General features: G+C 42.1%; 1 protein-coding gene across 1 annotated transcript; it reads right to left on the bottom strand.

Moving 5' to 3' along the window:
• Positions 1 to 15,669: 15,669 nt before the first annotated feature.
• On the bottom strand, positions 15,670 to 17,352 carry LOC311000042 (tripartite motif-containing protein 16-like; the record flags this gene model as incomplete). The annotated part of the gene is made up of 1 exon (XM_083990677.1): positions 15,670 to 17,352. The coding sequence occupies one exon, from the start codon at positions 17,350 to 17,352 to the stop codon at positions 15,670 to 15,672; it is 1,683 nt and encodes a 560-aa protein (XP_083846803.1).
• Between the last annotated feature and the right edge of the window lie 1,254 nt (positions 17,353 to 18,606).

Below are 18,606 nucleotides of genomic sequence, written 5' to 3'. Positions count from 1 at the left end.
TGTGTACTACTGTGCTCTGAGGCCCACAGTGACAGGAAACACCAAGACTCTGTACAAAAACCATTGGAGCAAAGACAACACAATACTCCACAACATCCACTAGAAGGAGTCACACACTGTTGAACCTCAGTGGTTCCTGATGATCCAGTCTCCACTCCTTTCAGTCATGAGACACAGTTGTGATGAGGAGCTTTAGTAAATGAAGACAACTCCACATATGAGTCTCCTCCTACTGCCTGCAGAGCTGCTGCTTGGCACACAACTGTTTGATTCCAGCTGTGAACATCAGACCAAACACAACTCACAAAAGCACTCAGCACTTCTTCAAAGTGAACATCCAGTGACAACATCTCAGCTCTGTGGACATGGACAGACTCACTGTGATTCTCTTCTTCTCAGCTCTCGTAGGTACGTATGTTTTAGACAAGAAAACCTCAAACACAGGGACATTTCCAAAGCTTTACACAACCAGGTTAGATATTCCTTTGAGCTAAAGCTCAGTTGAACATTTCAATGATCCACATGTAGAGAAGAAAGACTCATGACTTCATCACTAATAACTGCTGACTCTATCAACAGCATCATTTGTTTCCACAGAAAATGTCTGGTGTTTCTCAAATGATGGATATGTGACCTTGGAACAGAACTCTGAATATAACATGTTGTTTCCCTCACTAGGTACCAGCTTGGAAGATGATATTACTGCCAGCAGAGCTCAAGTCTTTTCATCAGAGGGAAGCACTGTTACTCTGTCCTGTGACTACAAAGTTAAAGCCTACAATCTCCAGTGGTATCGACAGGATCCTGGGTCAGCTCCTCAGTATCTTCTCCTGATCACTGATACTCAAAATCCTTCAGTGTCGAAAGCAAAATCTCTAGACCCTCGACTGACTGTTAAACTGAATGAAAACAGAAACCAGGTCCATCTGCAGATCTCCTCTGCTGCAGTGACAGACTCTGCTGTGTACTACTGTGCTCTGCAGCCCACAGTGACAGGAAACACCAAGACTCTGTACAAAAACCTTTGGAGCAAAGACAACACAATACTCCACAACATCCACTAGAGGGAGTCACACACTGTTGAAACAATGACTTATCAGAGACTGTGTCTGTGGACTGATGACAACAACATCACAAAAACATCAAAGACTGTCACCTGGCCCCGCCCACTTCAGTCCCCCTCAGCCAATGAGATGATGAGTGAGTCCAGAGCAGAAATGTTGGAGGAACTAAAAGCACAATCAGCTTGATGTTGAGGAGAAGGGCTGTGCAGCAGAGAGGCTGTTTAGTTTGTTCATTCTACTGCAGTGGAACAACATTGTTCATCTGCTGTCTGTTTGGCTTCAACTCCTCCAAAGACATGTTGCTTTACCTCTTTTTGCTTTTATCTCACTTCATAGGTGAGTTGGACAACAAATCAGTGTCTCAGTCAAGCTGCTCCATCAACTACATGTTTGACTTCCATTTGATTCTTTCACACTTGAAACTGCACAATAATCTGTCTTTGTCATCAAGTCCTGTACAATCTAGTTATGATGTGAGCTACAGTTGAGCTGTTTGTGTCCACAGAGTAACACTGGACACTGACATTTTCCACTGTCTTCTCCTCTCAGCCTCATGGAAAATGTTAGTCTAACAGCTTCATCTTCTCTACTTTTTACAGGACTGATAGCTGGAGACTCAATCTCTCCTGCAAGACGTGAAGTCAGTGGAACAGAAGGACAACCTGTCTCACTCTCATGTCAATATGAGACAAGTAGTGAAGGGGTCCACCTTTACTGGTACAGACATGATTCTGACCTTCAGGCTCCTCAGTTTATCCTCTTTAAAGGAGCAAGATCATGGTCTAGTGAATATATTTCTGATAAACGATATAAATCCCAAACAACCAGATCATCAACTGAACTGATCACCAACAACCTAACCCTGGCAGACTCAGCTCTCTACTACTGTGCTCTAGAAACACAGTGATACAAAGTGTAGAAGAGGCTGTACAAAAACCTGAACACAGATATCTGACTCCTCTTCAAAGAGGAGGGAAGTGGTATTCAAACCACAGCTTCATATCAGATGCATTCTGCTCATTCACTGTGGTTACAGCTGCTAATCAAACACTGTGGGAGGATTCACAACAACAGAGAACAGCATCATCAGCATAAAGGTGGAGGTTTCATTATTAATATGAATAATTAACAGAACAGGGCCCAGTATTGAACCTTGTGGAACCCCATTTGTTAACAGCAGAAATGTAGAACGATAGTTTCCTACGTTCACACACTGCTGCCTGAGAGATAGATCATCTTATTGACCTGTGTTGTCTACACATGAGCACCTGAATCAAATCCACTCACTAATGCTGCCTTTACTCTGATTCTGTGTCTGCACCATCTCACTTGAACTAAATAAAACAACATTTTCTTCTTTTCAGCCTCTGTGTTTATCTAAGGAATGTGGTCTGACTTTAACAACCCAGTAAACAAGTCCATCATAGTCCACTCTGTTCTGGTCCTGTAGAGAAACATGAAGAGAAGATGTGAAACCAACTGGTTGAACAGTAAGAAAGGATAAAAACAAAGATCAGCAGAATGTGTGTATGTGTATGTGGTTGAAGAGTCTGGTGGCATTGAGTCGAAGACAATTTCCCCCCCGGGGGGACAATAAAGTATACATCTATCTATCTACTGTATCTATCTATACCTGTCTCGAACAACAGAGGCTTGTCATTTAGGTGTTAAAGCTGTAAAAGACAGTGAGGTGCCATTTTGTTTCCTTCCGTTCAGTGATATGAGAGGAGGAACAGGTTGAGGAGGAGCAAGTCTGTCAAAGAGCAGAGCAGAAGACAACTCCCACTGTCAAACACAGACCAGAAGAAACACTGTGCTGCACTGTTTGTTGATTTTATCAAGGCGTTTGATTGTGTTGACCATGGGTTGTAGCTCAATAGACTCAAAGAGATTGGTATTTCTGATCAGGCTGTTCAGTGGTTCAAGAACTATTTTACAGACTGGACCCAATGTGTCACTTTAGAGGGACACAAATCAGATCTCAGGACTATTTCTAATGGGGTCCCTCAAGGCTCGGTTCTGGCTCCTAGTTTATTTGCTGTTTTTATTAATGATACTGGGCGAAACATGAACTACACAAAAATCCAACTCTACGCAGATGATTAATGTTGTTGCCTGGAAAAAATTAGTACAAACAACTTTCTTGAGCACCTTGGACTATGGGGACATTATTTACAGTCGTCCTCAAAATTATTCATACCCCTGGCATATACAGGGAATTTCTTAATTTTGTCAGTCACAGATTAGTATTTGAACTCAGATTTGATATGAATACTGTCAACTGGGAATTTCTTGACCAGTTTGACTTGCTTGAGATATTTCAGTCATTTTCATATCAACGCAAGACTTGCTATGGCAAAGACCAGAGAGCTCAGTGAGGACACTGCCAAAAAGGACGGAAAATGATACAAGAAGGTGCCAGTGTCAATGGTGCAAAGTATCATCGAGAAGAACCAAAAATTGCAAGAAGTACCAGCGATTTAACACAGCAGCCATAGGTGGTGCCATATAAATAAAGTTGATTTGATTTGATTTAAGACTCTGTACAAAAACCTTTGGAGCAAAGACAACACAATACTCCAAAACATCCACAAGAGGGAGTCACACTCTATGGCCACTCCACAGCTCCATACATTACTGACTGATCACACAATGTGACTTTACACCACAACATTGTTGGTAGCACAGAGTCAGAGATTCAGGGAGGAGCTGAGCTGTTACTGAACTATAGAAGAGAGAGGAACTTCCATATTCAGCAGAGTTCAATACACAAACCATCAACTTCACCTTTATTCAACATGCTCACACTGAAGAGTCTGGTTTCTCTGTTTGTTGTCATTTTAACAGGTATGTTAGATTATGCATTTTACATTTTTTTTAGAAAATTGAATTGTTTATTGAATCTGGTTCACCATAATTTTTCTCTTCTTTTAGGAGTCAGCTGTGAAGAACTGAGTCCAGTCCAGACTGAAGACTTCAGATCAGAAGGCAGCACTGTTACTCTGTCCTACAACTATGCAAAGAAAGCAACTGGTCAGGATCATTTCTTCTGGTATCGACAATATCCAGGAAAACCACCAGAGTTCCTCATGTACATCTCAGGACTGAACATTAAAAGTGAAGCTGATTCTGTAAAGTCAGACCCAAGATTCTTGAGTCGACTGTCTGATGAAAAGGATGGAGTCCATCTGCAGATCCAGAAGCTTCAGGTGTCAGACTCTGCTGTGTACTACTGTGCTCTGAGGCCCACAGTGACAGGAAACACCAAGACTCTGTACAAAAACCTTTGGAGCAAAGACAACACAATACTCCACAACATCCACTAGAGGGAGTCACACACTGTTGAAACAATGACTTATCAGAGACTGTGTCTGTGGACCGATGACAACAACATCACAGAAACATCAAAGACTGTCACCTGGCCCCGCCCACTTCAGTCCCCCTCAGCCAATGAGATGATGAGTGAGTCCAGAGCAGAAATGTTGGAGAAACTAAAAGCACAATCAGCTTGATGTTGAGGAGAAGGGCTGTGCAGCAGAGAGGCTGTTTAGTTTGTTCATTCTACTGCAGTGGAACAACATTGTTCATCTGCTGTCTGTTTGGCTTCAACTCCTCCAAAGACATGTTGCTTTACCTCTTTTTGCTTTTATCTCACTTCATAGGTGAGGTGGACAACAAATCAGTGTCTCAGTCAAGCTGCTCCATCAACTACATGTTTGACCTCCATTTGATTCTTTCACACTTGAAACTGCACAATAATCTGTCTTTGTCATCAAGTCCTGTACAATCTAGTTATGATGTGAGCTACAGTTGAGCTGTTTGTGTCCACAGAGTAACACTGGACACTGACATTTTCCACTGTCTTCTCCTCTCAGCCTCATGGACAATGTTAGTCTAACGGCTTCATCTTCTCTACTTTTTACAGGACTGATAGCTGGAGACTCAATCTCTCCTGAAAGACGTGAAGTCAGTGGAACAGAAGGACAACCTGTCTCACTCTCATGTCAGTATCAGACATCTGAGTCAGATATTGACCTTAACTGGTACAGACATGATTCTGAACTTCAGGCTCCTCAGTTTATCCTCTGGAAAGGAGCAAAAACACGGAGTAGTGAAAAATATATTCCTGATGAACGATATCAGTCTGAAACAACAGACACCACAACTAAACTGACCATCAACAACCTAACCCTGGCAGACTCAGCTCTCTACTACTGTGCTCTAGAAACACAGTGATACAAAGTGTAGAAGAGGCTGTACAAAAACCTGAACACAGATATCTGACTCCTCTTCAAAGAGGAGGGAAGTGGTATTCAAACCACAGCTTCATATCAGATGGATTCTGCTCATTCCTGTTGTATCAGAGTCACTGTGGTTACAGCTGCTAATCAAACACTGTGGGAGGATTCACAGGAGCAGCTCATCCACATCAGTCACAAACCAACTGGATCAGACTTCACACTCAGGACTCCATGAAAACAAACTACAACGAGCATTTCCTAATGGAAAATGCGTGTGAATGCTCAAAGCCATTGCTAAATTAGCAGTAGAAATTGACAGGAAGTACAGGAATGGCATGTAACACAAGCAGCTAATGCAGGAATCAAACCCTGGACCTCATGATTGGCAACTCGGCAACCACAGAGGTATATAAAGCATACTGAGTTTTATACCGTGATAAACCAAACACTGTTCGATGCAGCTGTAGTTTACACAGTTTAAACTAGGAACAAGTTATCAAAAATCAACAGAGGAAGACTGAGGGAATGATTCACTAACAAAGTTGTTGGGACAAGATTTGAACCTGCAAACTTAGGCCCAATTCCGATTCTATTTTTCATCCCTACCCCTACCCCTAGCCCTACCCCTAGCCCTTAACCCTTGCCCTTGAAACGGAGCTACAAGGAGTAGGGTTGAAAGTCAACCCCTACGAATTGGGACATCACTTCAACAATCAAATACGTCATCAGTCGTCTCTGCTGGCTTTCACATAAGCAGACGTGACGAGCTTTTGCCACAAATCCTCCATTCAGAACCACGTTAACTTAATAAAATAAAATAACATTTAATGAAGACTGATCGGTTCATTGTAAAACATTTATTTATTGATGTAAATGTGGTGATTTCTGTATAGGCTACAGAGCCCCCAGGCAGTGCTGCTCCTGTGTCCAAAACACATGAAGCTTCACTTTTAATTCAAACAAATTAATGCGACAATTGTTACATTTCATCAATGAGACCAGCATTTATCTCCTAAAAAGAATGTAACTACGCGGCGGTAAACCTTTAAAATCCTGCGGGTAAGTTAATTAGCGGTCGTCTTTTCTACCGGGACGAGGTCGGGAGGTTGGCCGGCTGACAAGCTCTCCGGACGGGGTGGTGTCTCCGTGACGAGCCGTTGATCTGCTCCACAGGTGGAGGCTCCAACGTGGAGTTTCACTTCTCCGAAAAACATCGGAGCAAACGTCTAAACAGCCTTATTTGGATAAACCGACCGCACATTGGGGATCTAAACAGCTACTTTCTCGCATGAAAAAATATTAAAACTTAACAAAATGACGTAATAACAGCGCTACAGTGAGAAATAAAACAGCTGCCGGTTGCCGCAAGATGCATTCTGGGAAACTTGCCATAGCCCTCGGTCCGTAGTGTGCCCCTGAAAAATCTCCGTTTCGAGGGCGAGATAGCCCTACCACTTCCCCCTAACCCTCATATGAACCAGAATTGGGACACCCCTACCACTTCACGTGAACGCGCAAAACGAAGGGTTAGGGCCAAGGGCTAGGGCTAAGGGGAGATTCGGAATTCGGCCTTAGGATCATCAGCCCAGTGACCTAACCACTTGACTACAGTAACTTTCAATGACAAAAACTAAAGGAAACCCCTATAAGAGGCTCACTGACTTCTGCTTTAAAAAAAAAAAAGAATAGAGTAGAAATGAGCCACACCAAGTAAGTAGAGGACTTTTTTTGTGACATCTGACTATTTTGTGGTGAATACAAACAAAGTATAATGCCCATTCCAGTGAATTACAAAGTTGAGCTCCTTCTACTCTGCTGTTAAAAAATGTACTGGGGTGAATGGCAGAAAGAGAGCACCCAGGCTGCATTTAAAAAATATTTTAAATTATTCTCTAAGTCTCTTTGCGTTTTTGACCAGATTTTTAGCCAGACGACAAGTGCGGCTACAAACTGTGGGCAAAATCATGAGTATAGAGTGTCATTTGCAGCTTTGGTGGCAGTTTAAGAAGAAAAGTTCCAGCCGCTTTTTTGGCTCTCCTCCACTCTAACGATGATGTCACCACTCTGACCAAATGCCATACACACTCATTGAAAAGTGAGAAATTATTCAGAAATGCACATGTCATTTTAAAGGATTTATCTCAAAATGGTACAAGATTGGAAATATTTGTACACAGGTTGAATATATTAGAAGTTTGTCTACAGCTCAGAATTTGAATGAAGTCTGTAGGTGAAAGTATGTGCAAGCAAATGAGGTTCAAAGTAGGACCGGAAGTTTCAGAGATTGAAGACTGTTCCAATGTATTTCCTATGGGGGGAAAAAATTGGAACTATTTGAATATTTGAAAAAGTATGAATAGTTGAAAAGAGAAAAGTCATGGCAATAATGTCCTGAAAAAGCTTTCAGCATTCACACTAATGAATGGAAACTGACTTCCTCACTTCATCATCTTCATTTGTACAAAAACCTTTGGAGCAAAGACAACACAATACTCCACAACATCCACTAGAGGGAGTCACACTCTATGGCCACTCCACAGCTCCATACATTACTGACTGATCACACAATGTGACTTTACACCACAACATTGTTGGTAGCACAGAGTCAGAGATTCAGGGAAGAGCTGAGCTGTTACTGAACTATAGAAGAGAGAGGAACTTCCATATTCAGAAGAGTTCAATACACAAGCCATCACCTTCACCTTTATTCAACATGCTCACACTGAAGAGTCTGGTTTCTCTGTTTGTTGTCATTTTAACAGGTATGTTCGATGAATGCTTCAATCATTTTTAAGATTAAATTTTTTATTGAATCTGGTTCACCATCATTTCTCTCTTTCTTTAGGAGTCAGCTGTGAAGAACTGAGTCCAGTCCAGACTGAAGTCTTCAGGTCACAAGGCAGCACTGTTACTCTGTCCTACAACTATCCAAAGAAAGCAACTGCTAGTGATTATTTCTTCTGGTATCGACAATATCCAGGAAAACCACCAGAGTTCCTCATCTCTCACTTAGGAACTCAAAATAAAACAGAGTCTGGACTGTCAGTTAAAGTGAGTGGTGATAAAACCAGGATGGATCTGCAGATCTCCTCTGCTGCAGTGACAGACTCTGCTGTGTACTACTGTGCTGTGAGGCCCACAGTGACAGGAAACACCAAGACTCTGTACAAAAACCTTTGGAGCAAAGACAACACAATACTCCACAACATCCACTGGAGGGAGTCACACACTGTTGAACCTCAGTGGTTCCTGATGATCCAGTCTCCACTCCTTTCAGTCATGAGACACAGTTGTGATGAGGAGCTTTAGAAATGAAGACAACTCCACATATGAGTCTCCTCCTTCTGCCTGCAGAGCTGCTGCTTGGCACACAACTGTTTGATTCCAGCTGTGAACATCAGACCAAACACAACTCACAAAACCACTCAGCACTTCTTCAAAGTGAACATCCAGTGACAACATCTCAGCTCTGTGGACATGGACAGACTCACTGTGATTCTCTTCTTCTCAGCTCTCGTAGGTACGTATGTTTTAGACAAGAAAACCTCAAACACAGGGACATTTCCAAAGCTTTACACAACCAGGTTAGATATTCCTTTGAGCTAAAGCTCAGTTGAACATTTCAATGATACACATGCAGAGAAGAAAGAGTCATGACTTCATCACTAATAACTGCTGACTCTATCAACAGCATCATTTGTTTCCACAGAAAATGTCTGGTGTTTCTCAAATGATGGATATGTGACCTTGGAACAGAACTCTGAATATAACATGTTGTTTCCCTCACTAGGTAACAGCTTGGAAGATGATATTACTGCCAGCAGAGCTCAAGTCTTTTCATCAGAGGGAAGCACTGTTACTCTGTCCTGTGACTACAAAGTTAAAGCTGAAAGTCTCCAGTGGTATCGACAGGATCCTGGATCAGCTCCTCAGTATCTTCTCCTGATCACTGATACTCAAAATCCTTCAGTGTCGAAAGCAAAATCTCTAGACCCTCGACTGACTGTTGAACTGAATGAAAACAGAAACCAGGTCCATCTGCAGATCTCCTCTGCTGCAGTGACAGACTCTGCTGTGTACTACTGTGCTCTGCAGCCCACAGTGACAGGAAACACCAAGACTCTGTACAAAAACCTTTGGAGCAAAGACAACACAATACTCCACAACATCCACTAGAGGGAGTCACACACTGTTGAAACAATGACTTATCAGAGACTGTGTCTGTGGACTGATGACAACAACATCACAGAAACATCAAAGACTGTTACCTGGCCCCGCCCACTTCAGTCCCCCTCAGCCAATGAGATGATGAGTGAGTCCAGAGCAGAAATGTTGGAGGAACTAAAAGCACAATCAGCTTGATGTTGAGGAGAAGGGCTGTGCAGCAGAGAGGCTGTTTAGTTTGTTCATTCTACTGCAGTGGAACAACATTGTTCATCTGCTGTCTGTTTGGCTTCAACTCCTCCAAAGACATGTTGCTTTACCTCTTTTTGCTTTTATCTCACTTCATAGGTGAGTTGGACAACAAATCAGTGTCTCAGTCAAGCTGCTCCATCAACTACATGTTTGACCTCCATTTGATTCTTTCACACTTGAAACTGCACAATAATCTGTCTTTGTCATCAAGTCCTGTACAATCTAGTTATGATGTGAGCTACAGTTGAGCTGTTTGTGTCCACAGAGTAACACTGGACACTGACATTTTCCACTGTCTTCTCCTCTCAGCCTCATGGACAATGTTAGTCTAACGGCTTCATCTTCTCTACTTTTTACAGGACTGATAGCTGGAGACTCAATCTCTCCTGAAAGACGTGAAGTCAGAGGAACAGAAGGACAACCTGTCTCACTCTCATGTCAATATCAGACATCTGCCAGGGGTATTGCTCTTTACTGGTACAAACATGATTCTGACATTCAGGCTCCTCAGTTTATCCTCTGGAAAGGAGCAAAGGGGTACACATCTGAATATATTCCTGATGATCGTTTTCAGTCTGAAACAACAGACACATCAACTAAACTGACCATCAACAACCTAACCCTGGCAGACTCAGCTCTCTACTACTGTGCTCTAGAAACACAGTGATACAAAGTGTAGAAGAGGCTGTACAAAAACCTGAACACAGATATCTGACTCCTCTTCAAAGAGGAGGGAAGTGGTATTCAAACCACAGCTTCATATCAGATGGATTCTGCTCATTCCTGTTGTATCAGAGTCACTGTGGTTACAGCTGCTAATCAAATACTGTGGAAGGATTCACAACAACAGAGAACAGCATCGTCAGCATAAAGATGGAGGTTTCATTATTAATATGAATAATGAACAGAACAGGGCCCAGTGTTGAACCTTGTGGAACCCCTTTTGTTAAAAGTAGAAATGTATAACAATGGTTTCCTACGTTCATACACTGCTGCCTGAGAGATAGATCATCTTATTGACCTGTGTTGTCTACACATGAGCACCTGAATCAAATCCAGTCACTAATGTTGCCTTTACACTGATTCTGGTTCTGCACCATCTACTTGAACTAAATAAAACAACATTTTCTTCTTCTCAGCCTCTGTGTTTATCTAAGGAATGTGGTCTGACTTTAAAGACCGGGTAAACCAAATTCAGTATTTTTCTTCTTATCATATTAATTAGGCTTTAAATGTGTCCCTCAAAACATGTAAAAAATATTTTTCCCATTCATCATTTCCTTGAGGAGCTAGGCCTCAGAGACTGTTCTGTGCGCAGGTTTTGAATGGGCGGGCTTAAGTCGAAGACCACTTTACGTAAAGCGGCCTTACTTACATAAACCCGCCCCCTGCTCTGCTCTACGTATAAATACATTCAGCCAACTGACTTCTGTGGTTTTCCGTCCCACTTGCTCTTCAGTCTAGCTGAAACACGTGAAACAGCCAGCTAACTAAACGTACGGTAGTTCATGTTCATACACAGGGGAGACCACTACTGTCTTGTTCCTTCGAGGTTACAGTGCTAACGTTAACGTATTCACACTGTGATAAACAGCAGTCACCGCGGGGAGAGAGGCTGACTCCCCCGGTCACACACCCCTCACAACGTTACACACACACACACACACACACACACACACACACACACACACACACACACACACACACACACACACACACACACACACACACACACACACACACACACACACACAGAGCAGCAGCAGCAGCAGCAGCAGCAGCAGCAGCAGCACCGTCTTTTGACCAGGGTCTCCCTCATTAACACACTGTCCGACCAAACAGCCTCCACTCACACACACAACCAGACATAAAATCACGGACAGAAAACACCGAAAAAAAAAAGAGAACTCCGCCGTGGTCCCAGCCACGGGGTCTGCCTGCTATTCAGACATCCCGCTATTCCGACATGCCGGTAGTCCGACACTTTTTGATATCGCTATTCTGACACGTCGTCTTTTTTTTTTTTTTTTTTTACAGCTGCGATACCCAGGCGCGTCTCTCTCTCTCTCTCTCTTTTCTTTTCAGCATGCCTATCACAGGTTTGATGAGGGAGTGATGTTCTTAATCTCAACAACTAAACTATCAAGTCACAAACAAAACTGACACACATGATAAACAAACAGAACTATGCTGCAGTTTGTCAAGTTAAGTTAACCTGTCACCTTCAGCACCACGGACAGCGCCGCGGATGAGCCGCGGAGAAGCTGCAGCTGTGAGCGTCTGGGCTCTGGGCTTAGGGCCTGGGGCCTCATTTATCAAAACTGTAAGTAAGCAGTGTAAAACTGCTGCTACTAAATGTTTTGCTTAGGCCTACGGTGAAAAGACACCCAAAATATTTACACCTTTTTCAGATCTATCAAACAGTGCGTGCACAACTCTCCGCAATTTCTCTTTGATAAATCAAACTGGATCCAAGAATGGTGCACAGTTGCGCACATGAACACACCTCCGCTCCCTGAATGCCTAGACACAAACATATATGGTCAGCACGTGCATATTAATTAGCCATGTGCGCTCTGTGGAGCAGCAACAAAGTGGCAACAAAGTGGCAACAAAGTGACAACAAAGTGACAACGAAGTGACAACGAAGACAACGGGCGGAGGGCGGGGGAAAGAAAGCAAGATACATGGCATCGGGCAATAAATCAGTCAGAAAAATGATCTTACATTTTAATAAGCTACAATAAAAACAAAAACCTCCCAAATCTCAACAAAAGGGAGCAGAAAGAAGAATAATCTTATGTACAATCTGCCCCTTTATCCCAGAAAATCTTTTTTTTTCTTCTTTTACCTATGTTAAAACAATGTAAAGCAGGATTTCCAGTATAGTTACCATTATTTTGAACGCCTTTCCACTACACAGTTAGAGCTCTACTGGACTCGGTTTAGGTCATTTTCCATTACAGCTGAGTCCTTCACAGTTCCTCCTCAGGGCCGCGTTGTCTCACTCTTTATTCTCTCGTCAGCTCCAAACTCACGTGCACCTCGTTAACTCAGGTGACAGAATAATAACAGTCTCAGCTGCAGATCAGTGTGTGCTGCTGCCGGTGTGTCTTTAAACTTAGAGGGTTTGTTTTTTCTTCTCTCTTATAGGCCTATGTATTTGTGTATGAGAAACAGTGTCTCAGATGAAAAAAAAAAATATCAGAAGGACACGTCTGACTATAACGTAATCAATGTCGGAAAAGCGGAATGTTTGAAAAATAGTAAAGTGCTGCTACTCCAACAATGAAAAAAAAAATGTTGGAATAGTTGGACGTTTGAAAAATATTGTTAATGCCGCTATTCCGACAATTAGAAGTCAATGTCGAAATAGCGGCATGTCGGAATAGCAGCATGTAACCCCCGGCCACACGTCCGAGCGGACACACAGCTGATCAAACCATTTCTTACCTTCACTCTGGTGTCTAAAACAGGCAGCAGCAGCAGCATCAGTAGTCATCCAGCACCAAAAGTTTATTAATCCACCGATCGATATTATTCCCGTTTCGATCGTTACTTGCGGTCTGCCCGTTTCCTCCATTTGCATTGTGTGAAAGAGAAAAAAACGTTTTTAGCTGCAGCAGCAGCCGTAGCTCCACCACTGCTCAGCTCGGACGCCGTGTGTCACGGGCGCCGGGCGGTCTGGACCGGGTCTGGACTCAGTACCAGGTCCAGAGATAATTCACTGTCTCTGCTACTGCTTCTCCTGTCAGGACACTTGAAGCTAAAGCTAAGCTAATGTTAACTAAAAACTGACCGGTAACGAGATGTAAACGGGAGCAGCATGGTGGATTATAACCTGTTACAGCTGGATGACTGCAGCTGCTGGGACTGTTTTAGACACCAAGAGTTGAGGTAAGAATATTTCCTGAAGGTTTATCAGCTGTGTCAGTGCTGAGGACTGGGGTGTGTGGTGGAGTGTGTTTGAGGTCACTTTCCCGTCTTTATTTCATGAAGACGTGTACATGTTTAGGTTGTGTATCAGAGACGTTCAGTGAAGCCCAGCTCTCCTGCCAGGGGGCGTGGTTTCTTTGCCTGCAGCACGACCATATGGTGACACACCCCCACCGTCCGGAAGCATAGAAAACGGACAACTTTGATGCAGAATTTTATATACTTAACAACTTTGTTAGTCCTCCAAATTTGACAGAGTGGTTAATAATATGTTTTCCTGTGGTATTATAAACTTAAAACACATATTTATTCTTGGTTTACCCGGTCTTTAACAGTGACATTTATAAAAGTTATTCTCAAGTTCATATAAACTTTATTTTAATCTATTTTAGACAATATAATTGATCCTCCAGTCAGTGCCCCTGACCAAAGGCACTGGCTCATAATCTGGAGTTGGTCCCCGGGCGCTGCACCGTGGCTGCCCACTGCTCCTCAGGGATGGGTTAAATGCAGAGAAAGAATTTCACTGTATACTAGCTGTATATGTGACAAATAAAGTTCCTTTAAAAAATATGAAAAATTTACTTTGTATATCGTGAAGTGTAATTTATCAGTGACTGGCCATTTATCAGTTACTGGCCAACAGAAATATTGTCATGAGTATAAAAAAAATCCAACAAACCATTAATTGCTGAAGTTAATATCAACACACTTTAAGAATATTAAACATCAATAAACCCTCACGAATCAACTCTTCAACAATAGATGGTGCCGTAATGTGTCACCATTATTGTTATCATTTATTAGACAATCCATTTTTGTTCTGTTTGTGCTTTATATTTCAATCTATTCACATGTAGTATTTGTTTAATTTGTTAAACTTTAACCCTTATATGTATTTATTTACTGTCACTGCATCACAACAACACTAATATTATTCCCATAAAGATAACGTGGACATGGAAACAATAGATTCATAGAAGGTAATAACTTCATATTTAATGTGCAAATAATTCAGATTAAATTAAATATTTTATAGGTATCCATGGATTTGCACTGCACCTTGGATATATATTGTAGTTTATGGATTTACACTTTAGTTTCACATTTTCTCCTCCATCACTGAATAAGCTCTTGGAATGAGGACAGAAGAAAGATCAGATTTTTCTTCAAAAAAAAAAAAAACTTTATTCACATAAATTCACATCATTCACACAATTTCTTTAAAACAAACATTTCAGATATGAAAAATGAAACAATTAATCATCTCACAGATAAGATCAACAACAACATTGGATCTGACTCAAAAATGTAAATGAATGTAATTATAGTTTTCTTTCTTTATACAATGGAAAATATCTCAATGACCCACCTAGTGGAGGAGAAACAACAAACACCTCAGTGTAAATGTGATTCTAGATGTCTTTGTTTCCATAGTAAGAACATCCCTTAGTGATAAAGGAAGGTGATTTCTCTGTTAAGGCCCAAACAACAACGAACAGAAAAGAAAGAAAATAATAAAACATCTCCTAATTGGTGATTATCATAAAATCCCAGAGACCTTGTTTAAGGATGGATTTAAATTTCAACATTTGGTCTGACAAACACATCCCTGTAAATGTAATTATTTATGTTACACGCCTACAAGAAAATATCCCAATAGCCCATGCAGTGTAAGATAAACAACAACACAAAAACACATCAACACAAATATACAACAACATTTAGAGTTCAGAGAAGTTTCTATTTTCATGGAGAAGTGTGAGTTTAGGTAAAGAAACATCATCATGAACAGTTATCTCCACGGCTCCAGCCCCACCTCAACAAACTCAAAAATCAACACAACAAGAAATGACAAGAGGTCAAAGTCCCGCCCATAATGTTTGATTGACAGGTGATCTCTGTGCAGTGCAGAGACACAACCGCAATGACCTTTTAGCAACAAACATGGAGACTAAAGAAAGTGATGAACTATACAGATTTTAACCAACTGCAACTTCAATGATCTTTGTCTATTTGAGTTTACACAACTCTGCTGTGTCTCCAGGAACACAACCGGAACAAAGCCAAAGTCCAGCATGTAGAGGCTGAGTGAATGTGGTCTGGACTCTGTGGAGGAGAGTCATGGTTTTAGAGACGCTGTAGAAGGACAGAATACCTGCTCTGTGATCCAGGTACACTCCTACTCTGGAGGACTGAGGACCTGAGACTGGAGTCTTGATGTTGTTGAACCTAGATGTGAAACTTTTGTTGTTACAATCCAATGCCCAAGATTTGTCATTACATCCAAACACACATTCATTTAAGCTCCCTGCTCTGCTGATATTCTTGTATGCGACAGCTACACGAACTCCTCCTCCTCTCCTCTCCACCTCCCAGTAACAACGTCCTGTCAGACTCTCTCTACTCAAGACCTGAGGCCAGTAAGTGAATCTGTCTGGGTGACTAGAGTAAGACTGACCTTTACTCATGTATGTTACTTTTCTATTTCCCCCCGATAGTAACAGCCATGTGTTTGCTGTGTTTGGATCCAGTGTGATGTCCTGTGAATATCTTAAGAAGTCAGCTCTGGTCCTGGGCTCTGGTGGTGACAGTAAAACATCCACTTGAGTCACTGTCAGTGAGATGTTTGTCCACGTGTCTCTCAGAAGGTCCTGTAGTTTGTCTCTGAGCTCTGACACAGCTGCTGTCACATCCTCAAAGTGTCTGAGAGGACGGATGTTGATACTGGATGAGTGTGTAGATGGACTGAGTGCTGACAGTGAGGGGTAGTTGTGTAGAAACTGGGTGTGATCCTCTGTGTGTGACAGCAGCTTCAGCTCAGCGTCTTTCCTCTTCAGCTCAGTGATCTCCTGCTCCAGCTTCTTCTCAAGCTCTCTGACTCCACTCACTTGAGTTTCCTGCTGGGATCTGATCTGCTGCTTCAGCTCAGAGCTTCTTTTCTCCATGAGACGGATCAGCTGAGTGAAGATCTTCTCACTGTCCTCCACTGCTTTATCAGCAGAGCCATTGATGGCCTCCACCTCCTGCTGAAGCACCTTCACATCTTTCTCTGTGTCCTGGATTCTCTGCTGGATGTTTTGTCGACTCAGCTCCAGCTCTCTCTGCCTCTCAGTCCATTCTGCTGCAGCTGAGACTGTGTCGTGGCCTTTATGTTCAACCACAGAGCAGAGATAACAGATACACTGCTGATCAGTGCGGCAGAACATCTTCATCACCTCCTGATGACGAGAGCAGATGTTCTCCTGGAGCTTCTTGGAGGGCTCCACCAGCTGGTGTTTCTTTAATGGAGCTGCTTCATGATGAGGCTGCAGGTGATTATCACAATAAGAGACCAGACAAACCAGACAGGACTTGACAGCTTTGAGTTTTCTCACAGTGCAGAAATCACAGGCCACATCTTCAGGTCCAGCATAGCAGTGATCAGCAGGAGCAGCTTGGAGTCCAGTCTTCTTCAGCTCCTCCACTACAATTACTAACATGGCGTTTTTCACCAGGACAGGCCTCGGTGTGAAGGTCTGCCTACACTGAGGGCAGCTGTAGATTTTCTTCCCATCCTCTTCATCCCAGTGGGTTTTAATACAGTTGAAGCAGTAGCTGTGTCCACAGGGAATAGTCACTGGATCCTTCAGTAGATCCAGACAGATGGAACAAGAGAAGGTCTCCTGGTCCAGATCAACTCCTTTCTGCGCCATTTCACCTCTCACAGACGACGACTGTCTGAGTTTCTGTTGCTCAGAAGTAAAACTAGTTTGAGCTCTGATCTAAACAACATGTGTCTCTGCAGTGAACGGGGCCTGTCAGCTCCTCCTCTTCACCACATGTTGGTTCCACCCATCTTCAAACTGTAGATCTGAAGGAGAGGGAACAAGTAAACACATGAACAGGGTGGAGCTCACTGATTTGAGTACAGGAAGAAGAGGGAGGTGATCAGTTAGTGTTTGTTCCAGTAGGAGGAGCAGTTTGATACTGTGTGTTTAACCTTTTATTTACAATCCTGCTAATTTTTCATTTGTCATCAACTTATTTTCTGATCTTTTGGTTTGTTTCATAGTCAGCTCTCATGTTCTTCTCATACACAGTTTGATGAAATATGTTATTGATTACAATTCAAATACAGTACATCAGTGGTCACCAACCTTTTTAAGCCCAAGATCCCTGACCTCAGCCTAGCATAATCAGCTCCTATAGTCAGGTCTTCTAACTGATTGATTGAATGTTTTGTAGGTTACAATTCAAATACAGTAGATAAAAAACTCAAGTATATAAGTACAGCAGCACAATGCCATGTAATGTTTAAAATTTACTGGCCAAAATATGTTTTTATTGGCGACTGAACTGCTCACAACAGAAGTCACTTTAAAAAAAAGCAGTGTTTCCCCCAGTGCTCTAGTTAGGTGGCCACCTTAACACACACCTCCCACCATAACTAAGTTGTCCCAAAAAACATAAGAATTAGGTTTAGTCTTAGAATAAGGTGATTGCATGAAATTAATATGACAATAGGCATGTCATCAACAATATTGCAGAAAGCACAAACCAAACATGACAAAGGGAACTGATGAATAATTTTGGCATGATAGATTTGTGTCGCCAGATGCTTCACCTAATATCACATTAGTAAAAGCTGACGTCATTCACTTCTGGGCACTTCTGACTGACTGACTGACTGACTGACTGACTGACTGACTGACTGAATGAATGCTAATGTTATTGCTGATAACATGATATATTTTTGAATGCTGAATGACAGTGGACAGCAGGGCTGCCCCTGACCAAAATGGGGCCCTAAGCGAAAAAATGTCTTCGGGCCCTACTATAATCGATTATAATGCTAACTACAACCACTAATACTGGCAGTAATACTACTTCTATACTTATACTAATATTCATTTTAAAAAACTATTGCTATTGCTATCTATTATTACTATTATTGTCATTATTATCAT

Source organism: Trachurus trachurus, assembly GCF_905171665.1.
Source record: "Trachurus trachurus genome assembly, chromosome: 17".
In the NCBI taxonomy this organism is placed as follows: Eukaryota; Metazoa; Chordata; class Actinopteri; order Carangiformes; family Carangidae; genus Trachurus; species Trachurus trachurus.
This window is presented reverse-complemented; position numbering and strand designations above follow the sequence as displayed.